Genomic DNA, 21,002 nt, shown 5'->3' on the forward strand with positions numbered 1-21,002 from the left:
TCCGACACTTTTTTGGCGCTGCGAAGCACTGTTAGTCCGCTGTAAGGCGCGGGTCGCAACTGCGCTAGTCTTGTTTTGTACACAGTCTCCCCCACCTACTCATGATGATTGGTTTAGAGCCCCATAGGTGGGTCTGCCAGCAGAGCAGCGTCGTCACAGTACTGTGGACGGTTGCTGTGCATCAACCATGTGAGGCCGTTTCCCACATTAACAAGTCCAAGGCCGGGAAACCAACCCCCTGCTCGTCTGGGCGTGGGCTGGCAAGGCATGTGGGCAGGACGTTCTTTTTCGAGTATTTTCTTTCGTGTCTTTGCCGTGTGTCTTGCTTCCCCGTCTTTTTTGGCATTCCTCATCCTCGCCAATTCTCAAGTTTGCGACAATTCCAATTACGATTGCGGCGATTGCTCAACTGCCACGACACTCTCTAATCGCTGCATCGCGGCCCAACGCCGACGAGTGGCAACTAGGATTGTACTGCGATTGTGACGACGACGGCGACGACCAATAGCTGGACGAGTCGAGCGACTGTCGATTGTTGATTGTCGACATCGGCAGCGGGGAAGCCCTTGTTGTCGCACCAGGCTGCTGTAGCCAGGACACGACGGCTTCAGTGTCTGTTGTGTTGAAGTAGCTGTCTGCTGCCCCTCCACCTCTGATCTCTCTGCGATTGTCGTCGCTCTCGATCCTCGTCCACACTCGCTTCCTCGACACGAAACCTCTCCGGCTTCCGTCACCGACTCCTCCTCCTCCTCGCCCCTCACTCATCGTCTCCTCGCTCCGCGCGCAAACTCCGGGCACCGCTCGTCGACTCGTGGCTCGCTTTCGCTCGCCATGGCTTCCACCACCACAATGTCCGAGTCCATCGACGTCGAGCGGCGCTACGACTACCACGCCGCCCGCGGCCACCGGCACGCCACCCGCATCCACAAGTACCGCTGGCCCGCCGTGCAGCTCAACTTCTGGATCGTCATCATGCTCGCCGCCGCCTGCACCTGGATCGGCATCTTTGCCACGCTCGTCCAGACCCAGCAGCGCCTTGTCCTGCACGTCCCCTGGTACTTTGCCTACATTCTGACCGTCGCGTCCCTGGGCGTGACCTTTGTCCTCGCCATCCTCGGCCTCATCTTCCAGCGGCGCCTCCTGCCGTCCATTGTCATGATTGGCGCCTTCATGATGTTTGTGCTCTGGGTGGTCGCGCTGGTCGTGCTGTCGATTGAGCTGTTTGGCGACAGCGGCGCCGGCGTGGCGACCAACTGCAACCTCAGCGTGTTCAACCAAAACCCCATTGGTCTGTCGACCAGCACGCTGGCGTGGATGCAGCAAAAGAGCATCTGCCAGTCGTGGCAGGCGGCGTTCGCGTTTGGCCTGGTGGGCGCCATTTTCCTGTTCTGGATCATGGTCATGGCGTACCAGGTCTTTGCCGATGATGTGTAGGGTAACGGACGGGAAGAGGCGGTTGTCTTTAGAAACGGGGGACAAAGAGTTGTATGGTTTTATGACCTGGCGTTTTCTCGGTTGATATCACTTTTTTTGCTATGGGGTGCTGTTTTGACTACGTGCCACACAATACGGTTGTCCTTTTTCAGTCATGACCTAATTTGCATTTTTCCCATCATTTATATCGTCATATCGTTACGTCTTGCACAACTTCCACAAGCTACGTTTGGCACATGTACGTGTTTTTCGAGTTCATGGGTATTATAATGTTTTGTATTTGGTTTGGCAGTAGTCTAAAGTCTTATTGTCGACAGGAGTAGAACTGACAGTGCGTCAGATTACGTTCCCTTAGTTGGAGTACTTGGGGTCGACCTTCTTGCTGTGTGTGTGTTAGCAGTGCTTGTGTTGCTCGTGTTTGTGCTGTGACAATTCAGTGAGGGATGACCTACCCAGTCACCTTCTCAAAGGCACCGCGGGCACCGTCGGTGATCTTCTCGCTGGTCTCGGGGTTGACCTGGTGGCCAGTCTTCTTGGAGACAAAGTTAAAGGCCTTGTCGCCGTAGTCCTGCTTGCCAGCGGCACCACCGGCACCACCGGCGGCACCACCAGCACCGCCAGCAGCACCACCAGCACCACCAGCGTTGTTGGCGGCACCGGAGCCACCGCTAGCCAGGTTCTTGAGGGCGTCCATTGTGATTGTGAGAGGTAAAGTTGGTGAGGGTGTAAAAGTTTGTGGTAGTAGGAGATGGAGTTGGATGAAGAGAAGATGAAGTCGATGGAGAGATGGAAGATGGAGGGAATTTGTTCTACTCAGGGGCCAGGAACGGCCTTCTTTTATACATGTCATGGCCCTTCTATGTTTGCCCACTTGGCGACGCTAATGACAGCATTGGAGGACAAGCAGGCGAGCTGACAAGGCAGCTCAAAGAATGAGATGGGCCAAGACAAGAGACGAGACACGAGACGAGAGACAAGACCAAGGCAAGACAAGTCGGAGCTGAGGAAAAGAGAGGGGCTCGAGGGGAAGCATTACATCAGAGCCCCGCGCGACTACTGGCTGCCTCTCCTCAATTGTCGAGCGAGAAGTATACTCCGTAATGCCCCGTAGAGCTTCGTCGATGCTTGTTCTTGGTCGAACGCGCAAGCTGGTCCAGACGGTGATGACGTCAATTGGCACCTTTAGGGCATTCGGCGCTGGATACCTGCTATGAAGCCCGCTGCAGGCCTATGGTGGGCGGCACAGTTAGTTGCCAAGACTTTACTCCCTTTTAGGCGTTGTCTCTGTGCCATTCTTCACTGTATCTGGCTCCTGGCACATGTGGAAAAACAGGAAGAAGCTGAGAGAGCGGTCTCGCCGATCACTTGCGAAAGCGAGGGGGAATCTGAAGGAAATGGACCTCCCAGAACCATGTCGACAGCCTAAGACAACGATCGGCTGTTCCAGTCGCGATCGCTTTGAGCATGCGAGAGCTAAACTCTGCAGACGGCCCCACATTACCTCCATCGTCTTGGCCTCGATCAATTTCATTGGCTTGTGAGCAAGTCAGCCCTCAAGCGGCGCCATGCGCTAGAATCTGGGAATCTGGGCATCTCGGCGAGAGCTGAGAAACACGCGTAAAGAAGGTAGCGAGGAAGATCGATGGTCGCAGCACGCAGCGCAGGTGTGGGTTCAAAACGCTGCTGGTGACGAAACGCTTTTTCTCTGGTTCTACAGACGTCCCTTTGAGCTTCCTTTCTTCTGCCTTTGCCCGGGCGTGTCTTGGATGACTGAATGATGCTATTTTGAGACGCGGGAATCATCACTACAGAGACAAAGACCGGGACAGGCACAAGGCACCAAAACGGGAGAAGCAACGGCGAGAAGTAACCGGACCAGGGGCTTACGCAGGGCAGAGAGACATTGATTGTTACGTATGTCAGAAAGTAAAGAGCACGTGACTAAACTGCAATTGGAACTCTCCTCTTACAACACATCGGCTTAATAGACTCCACGATATGCCTCCAGTGCGCTGAGTAGCACACCTGCGGTAGAGCTGTCTTGTAACGATGTCTCGTCGGTGCAGGTTCTCTCCTGTCTAGTAGAAGCAGTCATGCAGGACACGACGGCCAAGAGGCCACCTCGACACCCGCGATGGCATCATTACGAAGCATGTCTGGGATTAAACGTGAGCCCTCTGCAAGAAGACGACACGGGCAAGCGCAAAATGATACACGATGTCCCTAGTGAGGACAAGTGTAGTCACGGAGACAAAGCGAGGACAGTCAGACCCGGTATGTTGGAGTCGCTTGTCGGGGCGTCGCAGCGGCAATGGATATGCCAAGGTGTCTTGACGAGAGGTCGACATCAGGGCATCATTCGACGCTGTCTCGGTTCAGACTTCCGAATCTATTTCCACAAGGTTAGCAACTGAGAGAAAGTGACGACACCTCGAAGTCACTGAAGGCTCTTCGGCGGTCGTCTGCAAGCCATTGGCGTGGGCCTGTATCGTGAATCACCACACTGCGCGACCTGGGCGGACGGGAGGTAGAGACTGATGGAACTGTGAGTCAAAGACCACACGTCGGTCATCGGCATTCCGCCAGACTGTGACGCATCGTGGCCTTCAATCGCTCTGGAGATGATGATCCGTGGCTGCATAACTATGGACAAGGCCAGTCTCGTCGACGGCGACCAATTTCGACTGCCATCTCTGGGCCGTAGGAAGGATGTCGTGCATCTGGGTGCCGTTCCGAGGGTGAGGAAGTGAGATTGGGAGTCGGCGATCTTGTCCATAAGTATGCTCATATGGTATCAGAACAGTGCTTGCGTTGCATCGTCCGTCTTAAGCCCCTATGGTGGTGCAACGGAATACGACGTAGGGAGCATGTCGTGCATCCCTTGCATGCGCTCCACCGCCTTCCCGTTAGGTGATTCTTCTACCCCTGAGGGGGCTGACCTCAATGGCTATGTGCTGTTTTCTTCCATTACAGTGCCACGTGTGCTGCCATGGCAACGCTGGAGTCCAGTTGCTCGCTGTAACTCATTGTGTCTGGTCGCCTGCTAGGTTTCATCCTCTAGTGTACGAAATATTTCAGCGGACATCCACACTACTTAGGCCTGTCTTGCGCCCAAACGCCCATGATACAGGCGTTGCGCTAGCGGCTCTCAGTCCTCCCACTCGAGCTCTAGCCTTTATCGCGCCCCACCGCAGCAGCGGAAGGAGGCTCGAGCGCGTCCCTTCCGTCATGGGCCCCCTTGCAGGAAAAACTGCACCCGTCAGGAGGCAGGCGCGACCCAACAAGGGACCGTGGAGACCCGACAAGACGAGGCCACCACGACAGAAGTAAACGAGGAAGGAGAGCAGAGAGAGCAGAAACAGCTCGACTCTGTGCAACGGCTCCAAGCCGATCCCATCTCTGGCCCTTTTGCTCTGATCAAACCTTTCGCTTTCAAACGACCGACTCTCCCACTTTCGCTAAGCCTCCAAACACGCGTCGACGAGACATTCGCGCGATCCCACGAGCATCTCCCGACGACGGCGCCCAGACGAGAAACAAAAGAGACATCGCCACACCGCAACTGATAAGATCACCACCAGAAAAAGTCACCAAGAACGACCATCATCACGGGCAGACACCTCGCATGGACGTGGAAAACGTGCCACCAATGGCGTCGCACGATGCGCACGCCGACGAGAGCACCGGCACCGGCGCATTCGACGACTCGCTCCACGAAGCGCTGACCTCCAAGAACCAGAACCACATGGCGACAGCATCGGACGACCGCTCAACAACGCCGCCGCCGCCGCCCTTGGCTGCTGTCCAGCCACTGCCCACGTCGCTGCACTCGCTGGAAGACAACTCAGGGGTCGCGCACGACACGGGTGACGACATGGCCGACACAACGGGCGGCTCGATACAAGACACGCCGACTGGGACGGACGCGGCCGCCGACAGCATAAATGCACATGCAGGCAATGCAGATGCCACTACAGGAGCAGTCTCCGACGGGCCCTCCTTTGCGCACGCGAGTTTCCTGGACCGGACCGGCCTGGGCCTCGACGGCGACAAGGCCTCGGACTCGTTCCACGACGCTCAGTATCGCATGATGAACGACTCGCTGCCCGGCGTCGAATCCAGCTTTGTCGCGCCCCTCTCGCCGCTGCCCACCATCACCCAAGACGGGCCCGACGACACATATCTCTTTGACTCGCCCAGGAAACGGCAACAGCCAGCGGCCGCACCAGCACCCGGCTCTCTGCCACCGGATGCCGGCGAACCTCAGACCCAGGTACAACCGTCCTCTGCACAAGACGAAGACTCCCTGCTCTGGCCGCCCGACGCACAACAACAACAGCAACAGCAAACCGCACCAAGGGACGACAGCCGACGACGATCCCTCAACCTCAACGAGTCCACCGGCAGCGGCGGCAGCAACGGCCTAGCCCTGCGCTACGGCAAGCGTCCACGTTTCCTGCGAAGTCGCAACGCCAGCCAGCGCTCATCTGCCTCGTCGTTTATCACCAACCCAGACGCCCACGACGCTCACGACGCTCGCGAAGCGCGGGAAGACGGCGGCAACGCCCACGACGATGTCGACAGCGACGTCACCGTTGGTCTCGGCGCCGACTATGCGCTGCAGTCGGGTGGCGCCATCCCAGTCGGTGGCCGCCGCAATGCCAGCGACCTCTTGTCGCGGGCCGTCAGCATGGGCAGTGTGGCCTCGTCGGCCCTTGGCGGTGGCAGCGAGACGTTGGAAGACAACGACCACGACGGCCACCACAACTCCGAAGAGCTACTGCGCACGCCGCGGCCTAACAAGGCGACCCTCGCCCCGCCCACCGACACTGTCCTCACACGCCGCGTCATGGACATCCAGGTGCCCGAGTCGCTGGCTCGCGAGTACAAGACCCGCAACGGCCTCATGACACCGCGCAAGCCGTCCGACTTCCGTTCCGAGTTCGGCAGCACGACGGCGACAGCCACCAGCGCCAAGACGGCCGCGGCCAATGCCACTTCCACTACCACAGGCACGCGCCCTGGCCGCAACATGACCCTCAAGGAACAGAGCAGCACCATTGAGCGCCTGTCCAAGGAAAACTTTGACCTCAAGCTCAAGGTCATGTTTCTGAGCGACCGCCTCGACAAGCTCTCGGAAGACGGCATCAAGGAGATGATTCAGGAAAACGTCGAGTTCCGCACCAACATTGCCATCCTGCAGCGCGACAACAAGGGATTGCGGCGGCGCGTCAAGGAGCTGGAAAAGAAGATTCGCGACGAGGACGACAACAACAACAGACCGGGCACCTCGCGCAGCGGCAACTCATCCAACGGGCTCGACGATCCCGAAGCCGCGGCCGCCGCGGACCAGGAGCGCGAAGAAGAAGTCTTGTACCTGAGGGAACGCGTCGAAGAGTTTACCAACATCATCGAGCAGCTGCGCCAGGACGTCTTTACCAAAGAAGCCGAGAAGCGCCGCATGGGCGACATGATCAAGTCCCTGCAGTCCAGCAGCACCGACAAGAACACCGGTGAGACCCTGGGCCGCCAAGAAGAGGAGGATGTGTGGAAGGATCTGCTGGAGCAGGAGACTGCCCGCCGCGAGCAGGCCGACGACGACAACCGCAAGCTGCGCGACGAGATCTTCCGGCTGAAGCAGGAGATGCACAGCAGTGGTGCGGGGGCCACGGGGACCGTCTCGTCCAACGGCAACGGTGTCGGCGAGCGTAGCCTGCACCACACGACCAACATCTACAACATTTCCAAGCGGGCGGCCAACTCCAACGCCAACACCAACGCCAATGCCCATGCCGTCGGCGGCGACACAGACGGTGCTAGCGCCTCCACCGGCAGCAACACGCTGGTCGAAGAGCTCCGTCGCGAGGGCGAGCAACTGCGCCACGAGAACGCCGAGCTGCGCAAAGAGGTCGGCGCCCAGACGTCCATGCTGACGTCGCGCAACCGCGAAAAGGAGCGCCTGTACCAGGAAATCGAGGACCTCAAGATGGCCCAGCGCCGCGGCGGCGGGCCCGCGCCCTCGACCATTGACAGCCTGCTGGACCGCTCGGCGTCACAGATCGGCATGGGCGTGCGCGAGCGGTCTGGGTCGCGAGCTAGCGGCGGCACGCGGGCCGACACGGTCGTCGGCGGCACCGCGACAGGCGCGGCCGACGAGCAAGACCAATACGACCGGGACGCCGCCCGCGAAGACCTCGAGAACCGCAACGCCGCGCTGCGCGACAAGATCAACGAGGCCAAGCTCGAGAACCAGACACTGCTGCAGGAGCTCGAGGCCACGCTGCTGCAGAAGCAGGAGGCCGAAGAGGTGGCGCTGGGCGTGCAAAAGGACTACGAGGGGGCCATGACCGACCTGATGGCCATGCAGGCGGAGCGCGACGAGCTGATTGCTGAGCTCAACGACCTGGAGCAGAAGCACAGCAACCTGCAGGGCGAATTCGAAGACCTGCGGGCCGAGGCCCAGGACGCCATCGACGGCTACGAGGAGGAGGCCGACCTGCGCGACGCCGAAAACCAGAAGCTGCAGACGGAGCTGGCCGAGAAGACGGAAAACTTTGGCGCGCTGCAAGACGAGATGCGCAAGCTCAGCGAGGCGCTGGTGGGCCTCGAGGACGAGACGGAGAACAAGGTGCGCCGCGTGCAGCAGCTCGAACAGGAGCTCGGCGACGCCAACAAGGAGCTCGAGGAGCTCGAGGCCAAGCTGCTCGAGTCCAACGACAAGGCGCAGCGGCTGCTGGTGCAGCAAGAGAACAGCCAGGGCGAGATTGCGTTTTTGCGCGAAGAGCAGGAGAGCGACAAGATCAACATCAGCCGGCTCGAGGTCAGCATCACCAAGGCCGAGGAGCAGATCCGCGACGAGCAGGAGCGCGTCAAGCAGCTGCAGGCGCAGATTGTGACGGAGCGCGAGCGCAGCGAGAGCCTGGCCACCAAGGACAAGAAGGAGATGCAGCAGTTTGTCAACGAGCTGAGCCGCGAGGCGTCGGGCCACAAGGAAGAGGCGCGCAAGCTGCGCAAGAGCCTGACGTCGCGCGAGGTCGAGGCCACGGAGTGGAAGGAGCGCCTGATGGAGCTCGAGAACAACATGCGCGAGGCCCTGGGCGACTTGAACGGCACGCGGTCCAGCCTGCTCAAGAGCATCGCGCAGATTCAGCGCGAGCTCGAAAACTCGGTGCGCGAGCTGCAGACGACCAAGGGCAACCTCATGGAAAAGGACCGCATCATCAAGCAGCGCGACGCCCTGCTCGAGTCGCACGGCCTCGAGGCGCGCAAGGTCGCCGACGCCCTCGAGAAAGAGCGCGCGGCCCACCGCAACACGAAGCACCAGTTCGACACCTTCCAGAAGACGCACCAGCACGTCACGCGCACCGTCACCACCCAGGACGCGCGCATCACCGAACTCGAGTCGTCCAAGACGCTCGACAAGCGCCGCATGTCCCAGCTCGAGTCCACCTTCCGCGACCAGCTCACCGAGCGCAACAACCTGCTGCTGCTGCTGTGGACGCGGCTCAGCGCCATCTGTGGCACCGACTGGGCGCACGACAACTCGCTCATCAACGGCCGCGCCCTGCCGTCCCTCGAAGTCGTCGCCACCATGCTGTCGGGCTTCACCCGCAATCTCATGGCCGCCATCAAGCACATTGAGGCCGTCGTCGGCGGCTTCCCGGGCCGCATCAAGGCCGTTGAGCGCGATCTCTGGCGCGAGTACCAGTCGCTCGAGAGCACGCTCGACCAGCGCGTCAAGAGGCTGGACCGGCTGGAAGCTGTGGTCCGCAACACCATTACGGGTGCCGGCCCAGGCGGCAGCAACGGCAGCAGCAGCAGCTTCGGCACCCCCGAGCTCCAGAGCCGCTTCTTGCGCTTGGAAGACGCCTACCGCCAGCTCAAGGTCGAAAATACGACGTTGCGCGCCGCCAACGATGTCCGCGCGCGCGTCTACGGCTCGTCGTCGGGCAACGGAGACGGCAGCAACGGCGGCACGGGTCTGGGCATTGGCGGCAGCAGCGGCGTCGGTACCGACACCATGTTCGACCTCCCCGGCGGCGGCGGGTCGCCCTCGCCGTCCATCCCCACCGGGCCCCGCGACCGCAGCGCCAAGTCCGCCCGCGGCAAGTCTGGCCGCAGCGGCGTGCCCCGCCCCATCACCTCGTCGTCGTCGTCGGGTGCCCACCTGTCGCTGACATCGGCGTCGTCGCGGCCCTTGACGGCGGGCGAACTGGCGCTCCACGAGGGCGAGGACACAGGGTCGGGAGCGGGCGGCGGTGCGGACCCTCGGTGGATTTTGCGGCTGCGCGACCTCGAGAACAAGCTGAAGCTCGAGCGCGAGGGTCGGACCATGGACCGAAACGAAGCGGTGCGGCGGTTGCGGGAGCAGGAAGCTGAGCTAGCGCGGCGCAGCGAGCGAGACAAGCGACTGGGGCGGGAGGACTGAGCGCTTGTGAGCCGGAGGCATTCGACGATGTCGGAAGAGGGAGTCCACGGAGCCACTGGAGATGAGTCGATACGGCAGAGGTGGAGTTGCATAGCTACAGCGTGTACAAATATCCTTTTGATTGGCTTGTTTGCATACCATTTTTGTTTTCCACTGTTTGTATTTACGGGCGCTGGGCATATATTTCTTGACTGCGTTTTTTTTTTGTTTGCTTTTCTTTGCTTTCTTTGCTTTCTCTCTATTATTTGACCAGCCAATACGACATGTTTCTGGATATCCTATTTTTAATTGACTGATTTGTCCACGTTCAGAAACTTTCCGTGTTGGCGAATATCGTATGTTTTATCACCCTTCCCACACTAACACAGTGCGATTTTTTGGTGACGTCCTCGACAATGTCAACAATTCCGACCCAGCTTGTTCATCAGCCGCCCAAAAACGTTAAATATTGCTCTTTTAAATACAAATAAGTATTCCTCTTTGTATCAGTTTATTTTACATTTTAGGAAAAAAAATACGTATATCGTGTGTCCTCATTTTTATTTTTATTTTTTATTTTTTGATTGAAATTTATTACGACATAAAAATACCGTAAGACATATTTTTTTTACTTTCGTTTGATGGTAAGTAAATTTACAAACAGGCTTGATATGCAAAGAGTATGCCATTTCAATAGTAATTTCCAAATTACAAAAACCAGCATACCATATCTCTTGGTCTTCATTGCATCTTGGCATATTTGGTACCTCGTCACCACACCAAGTTAGGAAATTTCGTGGCAGTTAGATTCTCGTCGGATGTAAGTCATCATACCTACACACATTATTATGTTTGTCCAAGATGTTAGTGGCCTTGCTGCACAATTCCAACGCGTTCGGCTTGCAGCTCTGCCATTGTGCTGGGTGACGGTTGCGTTATGGCCATCATCGTTCCTTCCGAACATGACGAGCATCGCTCTTTCCCAAGTGAGAACAACACGCGGTCGCCTGAGACGCGCCAAACAAGACGCGTTTCTTGTCCGCTGACGATCTCGAAGTAAAGTTTTGCCACTTCATTTCATCTTCATTTTACAGGCCATCTCTCATCATCTATATTTGCCATCATTTTGCTTCTACCGACACAATGAGTGACACTAGTGACGACCACAGTCACCACGATTCCGACGATGACCATGACGAGGACGTAGATTTCGACGACGACGTCGATGACCCTGACCACCTCCTTCTCCTCCACGTCCATCATCATGGCCATGTTTTCGAGCACATGGTTGGTGGCGGTCTTGATGTTGTTTGCTACAACAGCCGCTACTACGTTGTCGAACATGGATGGCACGGGGACCTGGAGGATCTTGGTGATATGCTCGTGAGCAGGGTGCCCGAAGAAGCAGGTCGTTACAAGGGTATGACGTGCATTTTGCATTACGAAACGTAACAACAAGCCAAAGTGGTAGCTACTAATAATACGTCTCATCGGCTCACAGAGTGGCTTGCCAGATTCAGAGAAATTCGCAGCCTTGGAGGGGACGCTCGAAGCACATGTCTATCCTCTTAGCGACAACAATGTGAGGACCATTCCGGGCATGTTGACAGCAGGTAGCTTTTTCAGAGCGTACCTGGACCTGCCCACCGAATTTCCGTACTTTGATTGCTTGCCGGACTTCCAAGATGATGGTGCCTACCAGAACGTGTTTCCCCACAACCAACACATTTACATCACCAATCTGGATGCAGAGGTATTCACCATTGACTACTCGGTGCACTATCGATTGGGCAACATTCCCCGAAAAGACAACATGTGGTACACTGCCATCGAGCCAAGCGTGTACGGGATGGCCCTGACCGTCAACACGGACATTTGTCCCGAAGAGCACTTGGCCTCTCTCGCCATCGAGCTGCCTGCGCCCGACATGACCTTTGGCACGACAAATGTGCGTCGCTGCGACCCGCACGTCAAACTTGAACAGAGCCATACAGCTTTGTTCGCATTGACCGCAGCAAGCATGTTTGGCACGTACCGCGACACGCTCGCCTGTCTCAGTCGCCAATGGCAACCCTCGTCGTTTCCCTTTCGGGAGTTTGTGTATGCCATTGTCTCATGCGCCGCTGGAAATTTCAGCCTCTGTCAGCCAGCTGCCGTGTCGAAGAGCCACGAGACGCTGATCCTGCAATCGCCCTGGTCCGCCAAGAGATACGAAGGAAAAAAAAGCACACCTCTCGTGCAGTTTGGCTCCATGTCCCATCTCGAGAATCTGCCTCCGGGTGCTGCCCCGACAGAGACAACGTACTGGCTGTCGAGCAGTTTCCCCGACGTGCTGGTCAGCCTCGTCCTTGTCGTGGATGGGAAGGCGGCCACAGACGCCATGAATTGGGGCATCAAGGATTGCACGCGCCAAAAATCAGACGAGGGGCGTTTCTTCATGATCCTTATTTCGCTCTATCAGGTTGCTCTGGCAGAAGTGTCCTGGACGAGCAAAGAACAAGACCAGCCACACCTTCGGATATCGGACCCCATGCCCTTGTCACCCATTGTCCCGGACGATTGTCTCAGCACGCACCCTCGTGAGCGGCCTGTTATGATCCTGGAAGACGCGGACGCCGATGTAGATGAGCCCTTCAAGGAATACATGCCCTGGGTACGTTACCAAGACGGGCCAGAAGAGATCGAAGCCTTGTTTCCAGGAGTTGCGGCACTGGCCAATTTCTTGGAGGTCTCAACGCGCCGCCGAGACATGGCCGCAGTATTGTCGAGCAGCGGGGGTCCTCGCGACAAGATGGGCACCGGCAGAGGCAGGCTGCCGTACGAGCTGTACCCAGAAATTCTCGACTACGTCGACCACACAACCTGGAAGGCATGTCTCACCGTGTCACGCGACTTCCGTAGCATCTGCATGTCCAAATACCGCCTGGACGACCAAACAGCACTTGCCGAAGTGGCCAGCCTCATTGGTAACTCAGCAGACGACTACGGTTCAATGTTCTTTTTCGGAGAGCGCGTGAACTCAAAAGAAATGTACCTCAATCACATCTACCAGGGGCGGGGCGGCATGATTGACCCTGAGATGGTAAACTGCGAGTGGATAATGGTGATTGGCGAGGGGCGGCGAAGAGTTGCCTTGCTGGCGATGGCACAGATGGCTGGCCCGCTTCGAAAGTCGGACTTGGTGGAAACAAATGGCAGAACACGAGTAATGGTCTGGCCAACACTGGTTTTTTGGTAGTTAGGCACCAATATCAGACGCCAAGAGGAAGACAGCCCGGGAGGAGGAAGACAGTCCGGGAGGCGGCATGACAATTCGGGTTTATTGCTTGGAGAGACAGGCGGGCTGCAAGAGAGGTGCTGCCCACAGTTAGCCGAACGGCAACGAGGATTGCCGTAGCGAGGCATTCTATATTTGGAGGCAATTTCTGGTACTTTCTCAACGTGACAATTCAGACTAATCTCTATTTGCACCAGGCCATATTGCGAGTCGCGATAGCCAAGGGAATGAAGTGAAAATTGAAAGCGCATTGGTGATGACATTTGCCGACAACAGCAATCTATCTGGTAGCCACACCGAATCGGGGAACGGCACTGCTGTTGGTCGCCACTGGCAATCAACTGTAATCAAACGGCCATATAGCCGGGTAAACCAGACGGACATTTAGATGACCACGACACGGTATACGACCGATAGAGAACAACCCACGAAACAAAACAGGATGCAGGAATGCAAAAAACTAACCAAGGTTCAGGTATAGGCATATCGCCATGGCATTTAAGGAAGGGCTGTCGTCCGTCGTGTCGCCTCGAGAGGCGGGTCTGCGTTACTCCTTTCCCTCCTCACTGACATTTTGTACTTGCACCTCTCCAGCAAAGACTGATCACAATGAAGTCGCTCTCTGCCGCGTTTCTGGCGTTCGCCGTTCCGGCGTACGCCGGACTGCGGTTCCCATGCTCGACGCTCATCTACCAGCGGCTCGATCCTGCGGGCCAGCCGGGCGCGTTCCCCTCGGCGCATGTGCACCACATTGTCGGCGGCAACGCCTTCAACGTGACGATGACAGGTGATGTGTCCTCGCGGGCGTCGTGCACAACGTGCCAGATGTCGGAGGACTTTTCCAACTACTGGACGGCGGTGCTGTACTTCAAGAGCCCAGACAACGGCAGCTACCACCGCGTGCCCAACATCCCCGTGCAGCCCCTGCTGGGCGGCTCCAACGGCGCCGAGGGCGGCCTGACGGTGTACTACACACAGTACGACCTGTCGCGCGACAACCTTAAGCAGCAGCCTGTGACGGCGTTCCCGCCCGGGTTCCGCATGACGGTCGGCAGCCCCTCCAGCAAGACGCGCAACCACATCGGCCTTAGCTACCAGTGCATGTCTGGCGGCAGCCGCGGCGCCATCACGGCCGACATGCCGACCAAGCCGTGCTCGGGCGGCATCTTCACGACGCACCACTTCCCGGCCTGCTGGGACGGCAAGAACCTGGACAGCCCCGACCACCAGTCGCACATGTACAACACGGTCAACTCGGACGGTTTTACGAACGCGGGGGCCTGCCCGTCGTCGCACCCGGTGCGCGTGCCGCAGGTGACGTTCGAGACGGTCTGGGACACGAGCAAGTTCAACAGCCAGTGGAAGAGCGGCGCGCCCAACCCGTTTGTGTGGAGCTTCGAGGGCAACAGCTACGGCACGCACGCCGACTACATGTTTGGGTGGAAGGGCGACGCGCTGCAGCGGGCGATGAACAAGTCGGAGTGTTTCTACGACGGCTGCGGCTCGATTAAGAAGCAGCAGATGTCGGTGGCCAACCAGTGCAAGATCAAGGACATTGTCAAGGAGGACACGTTGGGCTGTAAGTTTTCCAAAAAGGATCGTGACTATTATCTGCGTTGTTCAAAAGCTGACCAAAAAAGGGCTCACGGAGCTTCCCGGCTGGGGCTCGTCGATGTCGATGTAACGTGGGGGCATAGGGTGTCTGCGAGTATAGTTGTTCTTGGATGGTATTCAATTACTGCAATATGTAAAGGTGTCAGATGTTGTCACGTACATTAAAGTATCTTGTGTTTCTGAATCTCCACTAGTGTCCTGTCATCTGATATCGGGCCACATCCGTGCAATCCTTCATAATCTGCTGTCACCAACGACCTGTTCGTTCGTGTCCCCATTGGGCCACACGCAGTCTACTCGTTTTCCGCCACGTCAATGACCGTTTTGCTAAACTGGCGCGCCGGCACCTTGCGGTTGAACAGAATGTCAATCTCGCGGTAGGAGCGGTGCTTCATCTCGGGCAGGAAGAAGTAGGCCACGATCCAGCTTATGGCGGCTGTGCTGCCCCAGACGTATCCGCACTTGCCGGCAACATTCCAGCCGGTCGCATTCAGGAGCTGCGAGTTGAGGTAGATGAGGGGGATCTCAGCGACGTAGTAGGCGGCGCGGCCGACGCCGGTCGACAGGGCGCGCAGGCGGACCGACGACGTCTCGCTGATGATGGTGTAGGAGATGGGGCCCATGGTGCCGGCAAAGACAAACGAAATCAGGATGCCCAGGATGGCCTGGGTGTAGTTGGTGGCGGAGTTTTGGTGGAGGGACGCGACGATGCCCAGGACAAACAGCAAAGTGACGTTGGTGGCGGTGCCCCAGAGGTAGATGGAGCGGCGGGTGAACCAACCCGTCAGCAGCCAGGACAGGGCGTTGGCGATGACGCCGAGGCACGAGTTGATGAGGTTGAGCTGAAAGGAGCGGTCCGAGGAGATGCCGGCCTGCTCAAAGAAGAAGGTGGCCTGGTTGGCAATAAGGTTGCCGGCCACGTTTTGCGAGGCGTACATGAGGCATGTGATTGTGGTCCGCCGGAGGTCGGTGCCGCGGAACAGGTCCAGCAGCGACGGCGTGCCGCCCAGTTTGCGCTCAATTTCGACGGTTCGCTCAATCATGGCCAGCAACTGCTGGGCGTGCTCGTCGTCACGGGCCCCTAGGCGCTTGATGGACTTGAGGGCCCTGTCGCGCTTGCCGTGGCGGATCAGCCACCAGGGCGACTCAGGGGCCAGGAAGACGAGAATCAGCAGCGGGGTCGGGAAGATCCACTGCAGGGCCAGGGGCACGCGCCATGCCCACTCGTCGTTGCGTTTGTTGTAGGCCAGCGTGGCGGCGGACACGATGATGCCGCCAATGGACCAGGCCATCTGGAGCGTGGCCGTGCAGGCGCCGCGCAGGGCCATGGGCACGATCTCGGACGCGTAGGCCGGCGAGTTGGCAATGAACAGCCCCCACGGCACGCCCTCAAAGGCCTGGCCAATGGTCAGGACGGCCAGGGAATTGGCGAAGAAGCTGATGAAAATGGTGGCGTTCATCAGCACCAGCGCCAGGATGGTCGTCCAGCGGTAGCCCAGGCGGTTGGTGATGGGCCCAGCCAAGAAAACGCCGACAAAGGCGCCGCACTGGCCGGACTGGAACAGGGCACTCTGCCAGCGGGTGGGAATGGAGTACGCAATGTTGCCGTCGGCGTCCTTGCCAATGACGACGCCAAAGGTGCGCTGGAAATGCGCGAGGGCGACAAAGTTGCTGTTGAGGAACATGTCAAAGGACTCCATGACAATTGTAAAGGTCATGACAAACGCCCAGAAGCAGGCCCAGGGGTGCTGCTTGACGGACTGCCAGAGGGTCTGGCCGTGCTCGTAGTTCTCGCCGTCAAAGGCGTCGTTCATGAGGACGACGTTATCGAGGACGAGGTCAGTGTGCACGGCGTCGGGCTTTTCGACATCGTGAAGGCCGTCGGCGACGCGGCCGGGTGAGGCCGGGGCCGCGTTGTCGGCGACTTTCTCGCTCATGGTGGAGGACTGCGAAACTGTAGGATGTAGGAAGAGAGAAAACTGTGTATTAGCAAAGAGAAGAGTCGACCGGGGAAGAGCGATTCTGAATAGCAGACAGCAAAGACGGCTGATCAATGCATCCCGGGCTGGTTTATATACAATCGGGGAGCGGCAGTCGCCGTGAGGAGTCCTCACGCGTGGCTCGTCATCGTTTCTTCTCGCCTCTTCTCATCTGTATTCTCGCGTGCGGTCCCTGGTCGTTCGTCTCTCTTCTTCAGCCCATGTTTGGTTGATCCTACGGCCCGCATTGGTCGTGTAGCCCCAGTTCGCCTCCAAGTACACGCAGTGGTCGAAAATCTTTCCTGTTTGGGACTCTTTGCAGCACCGAGGATCCCCGGCGTCGTATGTGGTTGGCTGTTTTGGAGTACAACACCAGTGGCCTGTTGGTGGATGACCGAGACGACGTACGTTCTTCCTCTTGTAGTGGCGTATATCTGCTGGTCTGGGCCTGGGCGTCTCGGATGTGTTTGCTCCGATACACAATGCCACGGGAGCATTGACTGTCACCCTGGGGACCAAGGCTAGGTGCTTGGGGGCGGGAATTGTCTTGATTGTTCACGGATGTCGTGGAGTATGGATTTCAAAAGTACGTGACGTTGGGACGATGGATGCAAAGGCCCAACAAAGTAGATAAGTTGGCTACTGGTTGACAAACACGGAAGTCACGACGTGCACACCTCCTCTTTTCTTGTTCCCCTTTCTCTCTCCCTGTATCTTTCCCTGTCTCTTTTCTTTTCGTCTTTCCACCTTCCCCGGCTGATCACAACACAAGATGACATAACTGGTACGTGTGGGAAAGAGCCTTGCAGGGAAGGAGCGCAGATGTCAGGCCTGAGGTGTCAGGATGAAAAATACGAAGTCCACACAAAACCGAGACAAGATGAGGCCTACGTTAACGTATGGTGGTTTTTGAGGCGAGCTACGCCCTAATAGAGACAAGAACACGCCAGATCGACAGTCGATGCGGGGGCTAGGGCGGTTTTGAGGGTATTTTGCGGGGCACTGCAGCGGGAAATGGCGCTAGTCTTCAGTGGGTTTGGCTGTGTGCTTAGCAGTGCGCCCAGCCGTACGCCAGCATATTTAGTGGTTACCAGGCTTCAACGCAGTGCTGAATTGCTAGCGATCGCCACGACCGGCTAAAATAGGGCAAACGAGATTGTCAGCGTCATGGATGGGAAATAGAGACGAATGCGCAGAGAGCCACGTGCTGGCTTGCTTTTGAAATTGACTCCGTGGCGATACTCTCGTATAACAGAGACGATATTGGAGGACGAGGACGAGCGTATCCAACTGCAAAAGGCCATGCAAGAACCGTGGCAACTTCTGATGCATTGTCGTGCTGAGTCCGGCACAATGCCTCCGCAGTTGTTGTCTTCGACGCAGGCAGATGTATTCTGCTACGTACTCTCTACTCTGTACTCTGTACTCTATATTATGAACGGTGTACGTTATAACCCTGTGGCCTTATCGGGAACAACAACCATTCGGCCCGTTCTTTTGATCTCGCAGCTTTCAGGCGCATGCCCTACTTGTATCCTTGTGTAGCAGGATCTTCGGCGATGTCCCTATCAGGCAAGTCGTCTGGAACGGCGTGACGTTACGCGCACTTGTGGGAGGAACAAGGGGTCATTAAGCCACAACCGAGATGCGGGGATTTGGGGGCGGTGTTGGTTGGGGGATGTGCGCCGGCAACCGAGCCATATCTCGGAGATACTCTTCACGGTGTATGAGAATTGTCCACTTACACCGCTTTAGTGACTCGTGTATTGTCCGCATTTACCACAACTCAGAGACCGTACTGGATTACAGAAGAGCGAGCATTTCTTTACGGATGTGAATCTCGACGGGGCGACGACTGATCTATCATTAGTTCCAGCATCCAGATTCTCACCCGTCCTCACGCCTACGCCGTCTTTGCTCCCATGCCCGGCAACTCGGTGATCCCTATTTCTTTTGTTAGTGTATGTTCGCACCGTTTGACCTGGGTCGTGGGCCACGTACAGTCCTGGCTCTCCTCGAACTGCGGCTTCTTGGTGCACTTCATGGCCTCTGTGTCCGTCTGTGTCTTGAGCACGTCGCAGACGTTGCCTGTGCACTTGGCGTCGAGCGCCCGCTGGAGGGCATCGCCCTTCCAACCAAACACGTAGTCGCCGTGTTGCGAATAGCCGGTCCTGTGCAAAGAGGCAGTTAGTATGGGTGTGCAGCAGGCGATTCGATTTGGGGCAATGGAGGCCCTTGAGAACGTACTTGTCGTTGGTCGACCACAAAAACGGCTGTGACCCATCCTCCGGCCACAGCGTCTTGTCGTTAAATGGCCGCGTGTCCCACATCACCTCGTACATCACCTGTGGAATGTGGACCGGGTGCGTCGACGGACACGCCGCGTTGTTGTCAAACGTCCCCTTGGGCGGGTAAGCCACATGGCTTTCGTGGTCCGGGCTGTCTGTGCTAACGCCGTCCCAGCACGTCGGGAACGTAATCACCGTCCGGATGCCGCCTAGGCACGGCTCCTTCGGCAGCGATTCCGTGTCCGGTGACGAGCACTCGATATTGTTGCGGTCGCCGTCGGCAATCATGCACCGGTGGCACACCTTGCGGTCTTTGCCCCGCTTGCGCAGCGATGCGTCCCCGACGAGCATGCGGAACCCGGGCTTGAACGCCGTCACTTTCGTCTTGCCGTCGTACGGCGGGATGTAGTACACCGTGATGCCGCCATTGCCTCCAAGGCCGACGTTGGGAAACTGCGGCACCCGTCGCAACGTGCCGTTGCGGGCCTTGAAGTAGAGGACGGCGGTCCAGTAGTTGGAAAAGTCTTCGGAAAATGTGCAGCTCGTACACGTCGACGCGGTCGCCAGGTCGTGGGTCGACGGGTCCATGGTCGCGTTGAACGAGTTGCCGCCCACAATCTGGTGCAGGTGCGGTGACGGGATGGCGCCTGGGTTGACCAGCGGATCGATGCGGTCGGTTACCAGCTGCGAACAGCTGAACCGCAGCATCGGGGCCCGGGCTTGGGCCCACGCCTGGTGGAAAAACAGTGCGAATGCGAGTATCACGACATGCATGGCGGCGTCAATGTCGATGTCGAATTCCAAGGTATGCCTCCTGAAGTGCACGGGCGGTGTCCTTGGAACGCAGACAAAATATACAACAAACGACGAAATCCATATACATTTCTTGCCTATCGTCGGAATCATAACAAACAACTGCCGGGCTGAAGTCGGCGGAAACACTTTATCCTGATAGTGTCCTATATTGCTCCCGCCCGGATCTGTTGTCCTCTGTTCTTCCGACGAGGAACTTGCATCCTTCTAAACCAGTAAATTCACAATGGCCATCACATACTAGCAAATAAACGAGGGGCTCAGTATGTCGTGTAGTCGTGTCACTAGATATGCATTTAAGCATATCTCGTAAGCCATGCTAGGGCTGGATCAACGGTGAGATTAACGGCTACCGGCCTCTACCGCCGTAATTACTTTGTTTTCACTCGACGGCATTATCTTCCCGCCATAACCAAGCAAGGGCTAAGACAACGACCGCCGGGTATCAGTCGCCACGACGGGCATCAAGTACCAGGAATTCCTGCACCTGCAATATTTGCGATACGAGACAGAGTCCCTTGCCGCGCGCAACTAAAGTCCGCAAGACAACTCTCCCGCAATCAGACGACAGTTTGGGCAGTCTCATCGTGCGCGTCGATCTTCCCGTTTTTCTCATACTATTTCCACGAACATGCTTTTATCAGACGGACATTCCTTGTAGATGAATGTATCCTCGAAAGGTTTGGCATGCCAAATATTATTCAATACCATGCTGACCACGTCTGGAACGAAACCGCTGCTTACAGATTATTGCCACGCATTCTACCATCCCTGTCCCTATATTCCTTGACATCGGACAGCAGGACGACCTGGTGTACTGAAAGGCAGAAATGAACCAGCGGGTGTCGAACTGGCCACAATGAGCCAGGAATACGAGCAAAGGGCGGTCTCCATTCTTCGTCAGCAGCTGGGTATGGGCGTGTTATCCTAGATCTGGGCTTTGCGACGCAGCCGGTTCGACGGCATCGATACATCGCTGCCGGCCATTATATACCCGTGCGTCGGCCAGAAGAGGATCAAATATATCTACCATTCTAGTAGCCCAGACTTGTAAATGGTGCAAAGTGTATATCATTACGTTCAAGGACTTAAACGCTGCGTTTATGCAAAGGGGTTGACCCAGCATCCCGAGTATGGTTTGTGTCTTTCTTGCTCGTTCTACGTTCTGTCCCTAGAGCTGCCTGTACTGT

At 57.2% G+C, this 21,002-nt stretch overlaps 8 protein-coding genes across 8 annotated transcripts; 4 read left to right on the top strand and 4 right to left on the bottom strand.

Moving 5' to 3' along the window:
* Window positions 1-849: 849 nt before the first annotated feature.
* On the top strand, window positions 850-1,434 carry SPSK_04582 (uncharacterized protein; the record flags this gene model as incomplete). Its single annotated transcript, XM_016731384.1, has 1 exon — window positions 850-1,434. The coding sequence occupies one exon, from the start codon at window positions 850-852 to the stop codon at window positions 1,432-1,434; it is 585 nt and encodes a 194-aa protein (XP_016586284.1).
* Window positions 1,435-1,785: 351 nt separating this feature from the next.
* On the bottom strand, window positions 1,786-2,128 carry SPSK_04686 (uncharacterized protein; the record flags this gene model as incomplete). The annotated part of the gene is made up of 2 exons (XM_016731486.1): window positions 1,786-1,816; window positions 1,887-2,128. 2 exons carry the CDS (start codon window positions 2,126-2,128, stop codon window positions 1,786-1,788), a joined length of 273 nt encoding a protein of 90 aa, XP_016586285.1.
* A 1,399-nt stretch (window positions 2,129-3,527) lies between these two features.
* Window positions 3,528-3,848, top strand: SPSK_10597 (uncharacterized protein; the record flags this gene model as incomplete). The annotated part of the gene is made up of 1 exon (XM_016736941.1): window positions 3,528-3,848. One exon carries the CDS (start codon window positions 3,528-3,530, stop codon window positions 3,846-3,848), a length of 321 nt encoding a protein of 106 aa, XP_016586286.1.
* A 1,235-nt stretch (window positions 3,849-5,083) lies between these two features.
* SPSK_03858 (anucleate primary sterigmata (ApsB)) lies at window positions 5,084-9,862 on the top strand (the record flags this gene model as incomplete). The annotated part of the gene is made up of 1 exon (XM_016730673.1): window positions 5,084-9,862. The coding sequence occupies one exon, from the start codon at window positions 5,084-5,086 to the stop codon at window positions 9,860-9,862; it is 4,779 nt and encodes a 1,592-aa protein (XP_016586287.1).
* Window positions 9,863-10,984: 1,122 nt separating this feature from the next.
* Window positions 10,985-13,079, top strand: SPSK_04064 (uncharacterized protein; the record flags this gene model as incomplete). Its single annotated transcript, XM_016730876.1, has 2 exons — window positions 10,985-11,261; window positions 11,356-13,079. The coding sequence occupies 2 exons, from the start codon at window positions 10,985-10,987 to the stop codon at window positions 13,077-13,079; spliced, it is 2,001 nt and encodes a 666-aa protein (XP_016586288.1).
* A 537-nt stretch (window positions 13,080-13,616) lies between these two features.
* On the bottom strand, window positions 13,617-14,813 carry SPSK_04359 (uncharacterized protein; the record flags this gene model as incomplete). The annotated part of the gene is made up of 2 exons (XM_016731167.1): window positions 13,617-14,729; window positions 14,766-14,813. The coding sequence occupies 2 exons, from the start codon at window positions 14,811-14,813 to the stop codon at window positions 13,617-13,619; spliced, it is 1,161 nt and encodes a 386-aa protein (XP_016586289.1).
* Window positions 14,814-15,025: 212 nt separating this feature from the next.
* Window positions 15,026-16,669, bottom strand: SPSK_04202 (MFS transporter, SP family, general alpha glucoside:H+ symporter; the record flags this gene model as incomplete). The annotated part of the gene is made up of 1 exon (XM_016731013.1): window positions 15,026-16,669. The coding sequence occupies one exon, from the start codon at window positions 16,667-16,669 to the stop codon at window positions 15,026-15,028; it is 1,644 nt and encodes a 547-aa protein (XP_016586290.1).
* A 1,945-nt stretch (window positions 16,670-18,614) lies between these two features.
* SPSK_04375 (uncharacterized protein) lies at window positions 18,615-19,773 on the bottom strand (the record flags this gene model as incomplete). The annotated part of the gene is made up of 3 exons (XM_016731183.1): window positions 18,615-18,655; window positions 18,713-18,882; window positions 18,959-19,773. The coding sequence occupies 3 exons, from the start codon at window positions 19,771-19,773 to the stop codon at window positions 18,615-18,617; spliced, it is 1,026 nt and encodes a 341-aa protein (XP_016586291.1).
* Between the last annotated feature and the right edge of the window lie 1,229 nt (window positions 19,774-21,002).

The sequence above is a fragment of the Sporothrix schenckii genome, assembly GCF_000961545.1.
Source record: "Sporothrix schenckii 1099-18 chromosome Unknown Cont47, whole genome shotgun sequence".
Taxonomy (NCBI): Eukaryota; Fungi; Ascomycota; class Sordariomycetes; order Ophiostomatales; family Ophiostomataceae; genus Sporothrix; species Sporothrix schenckii.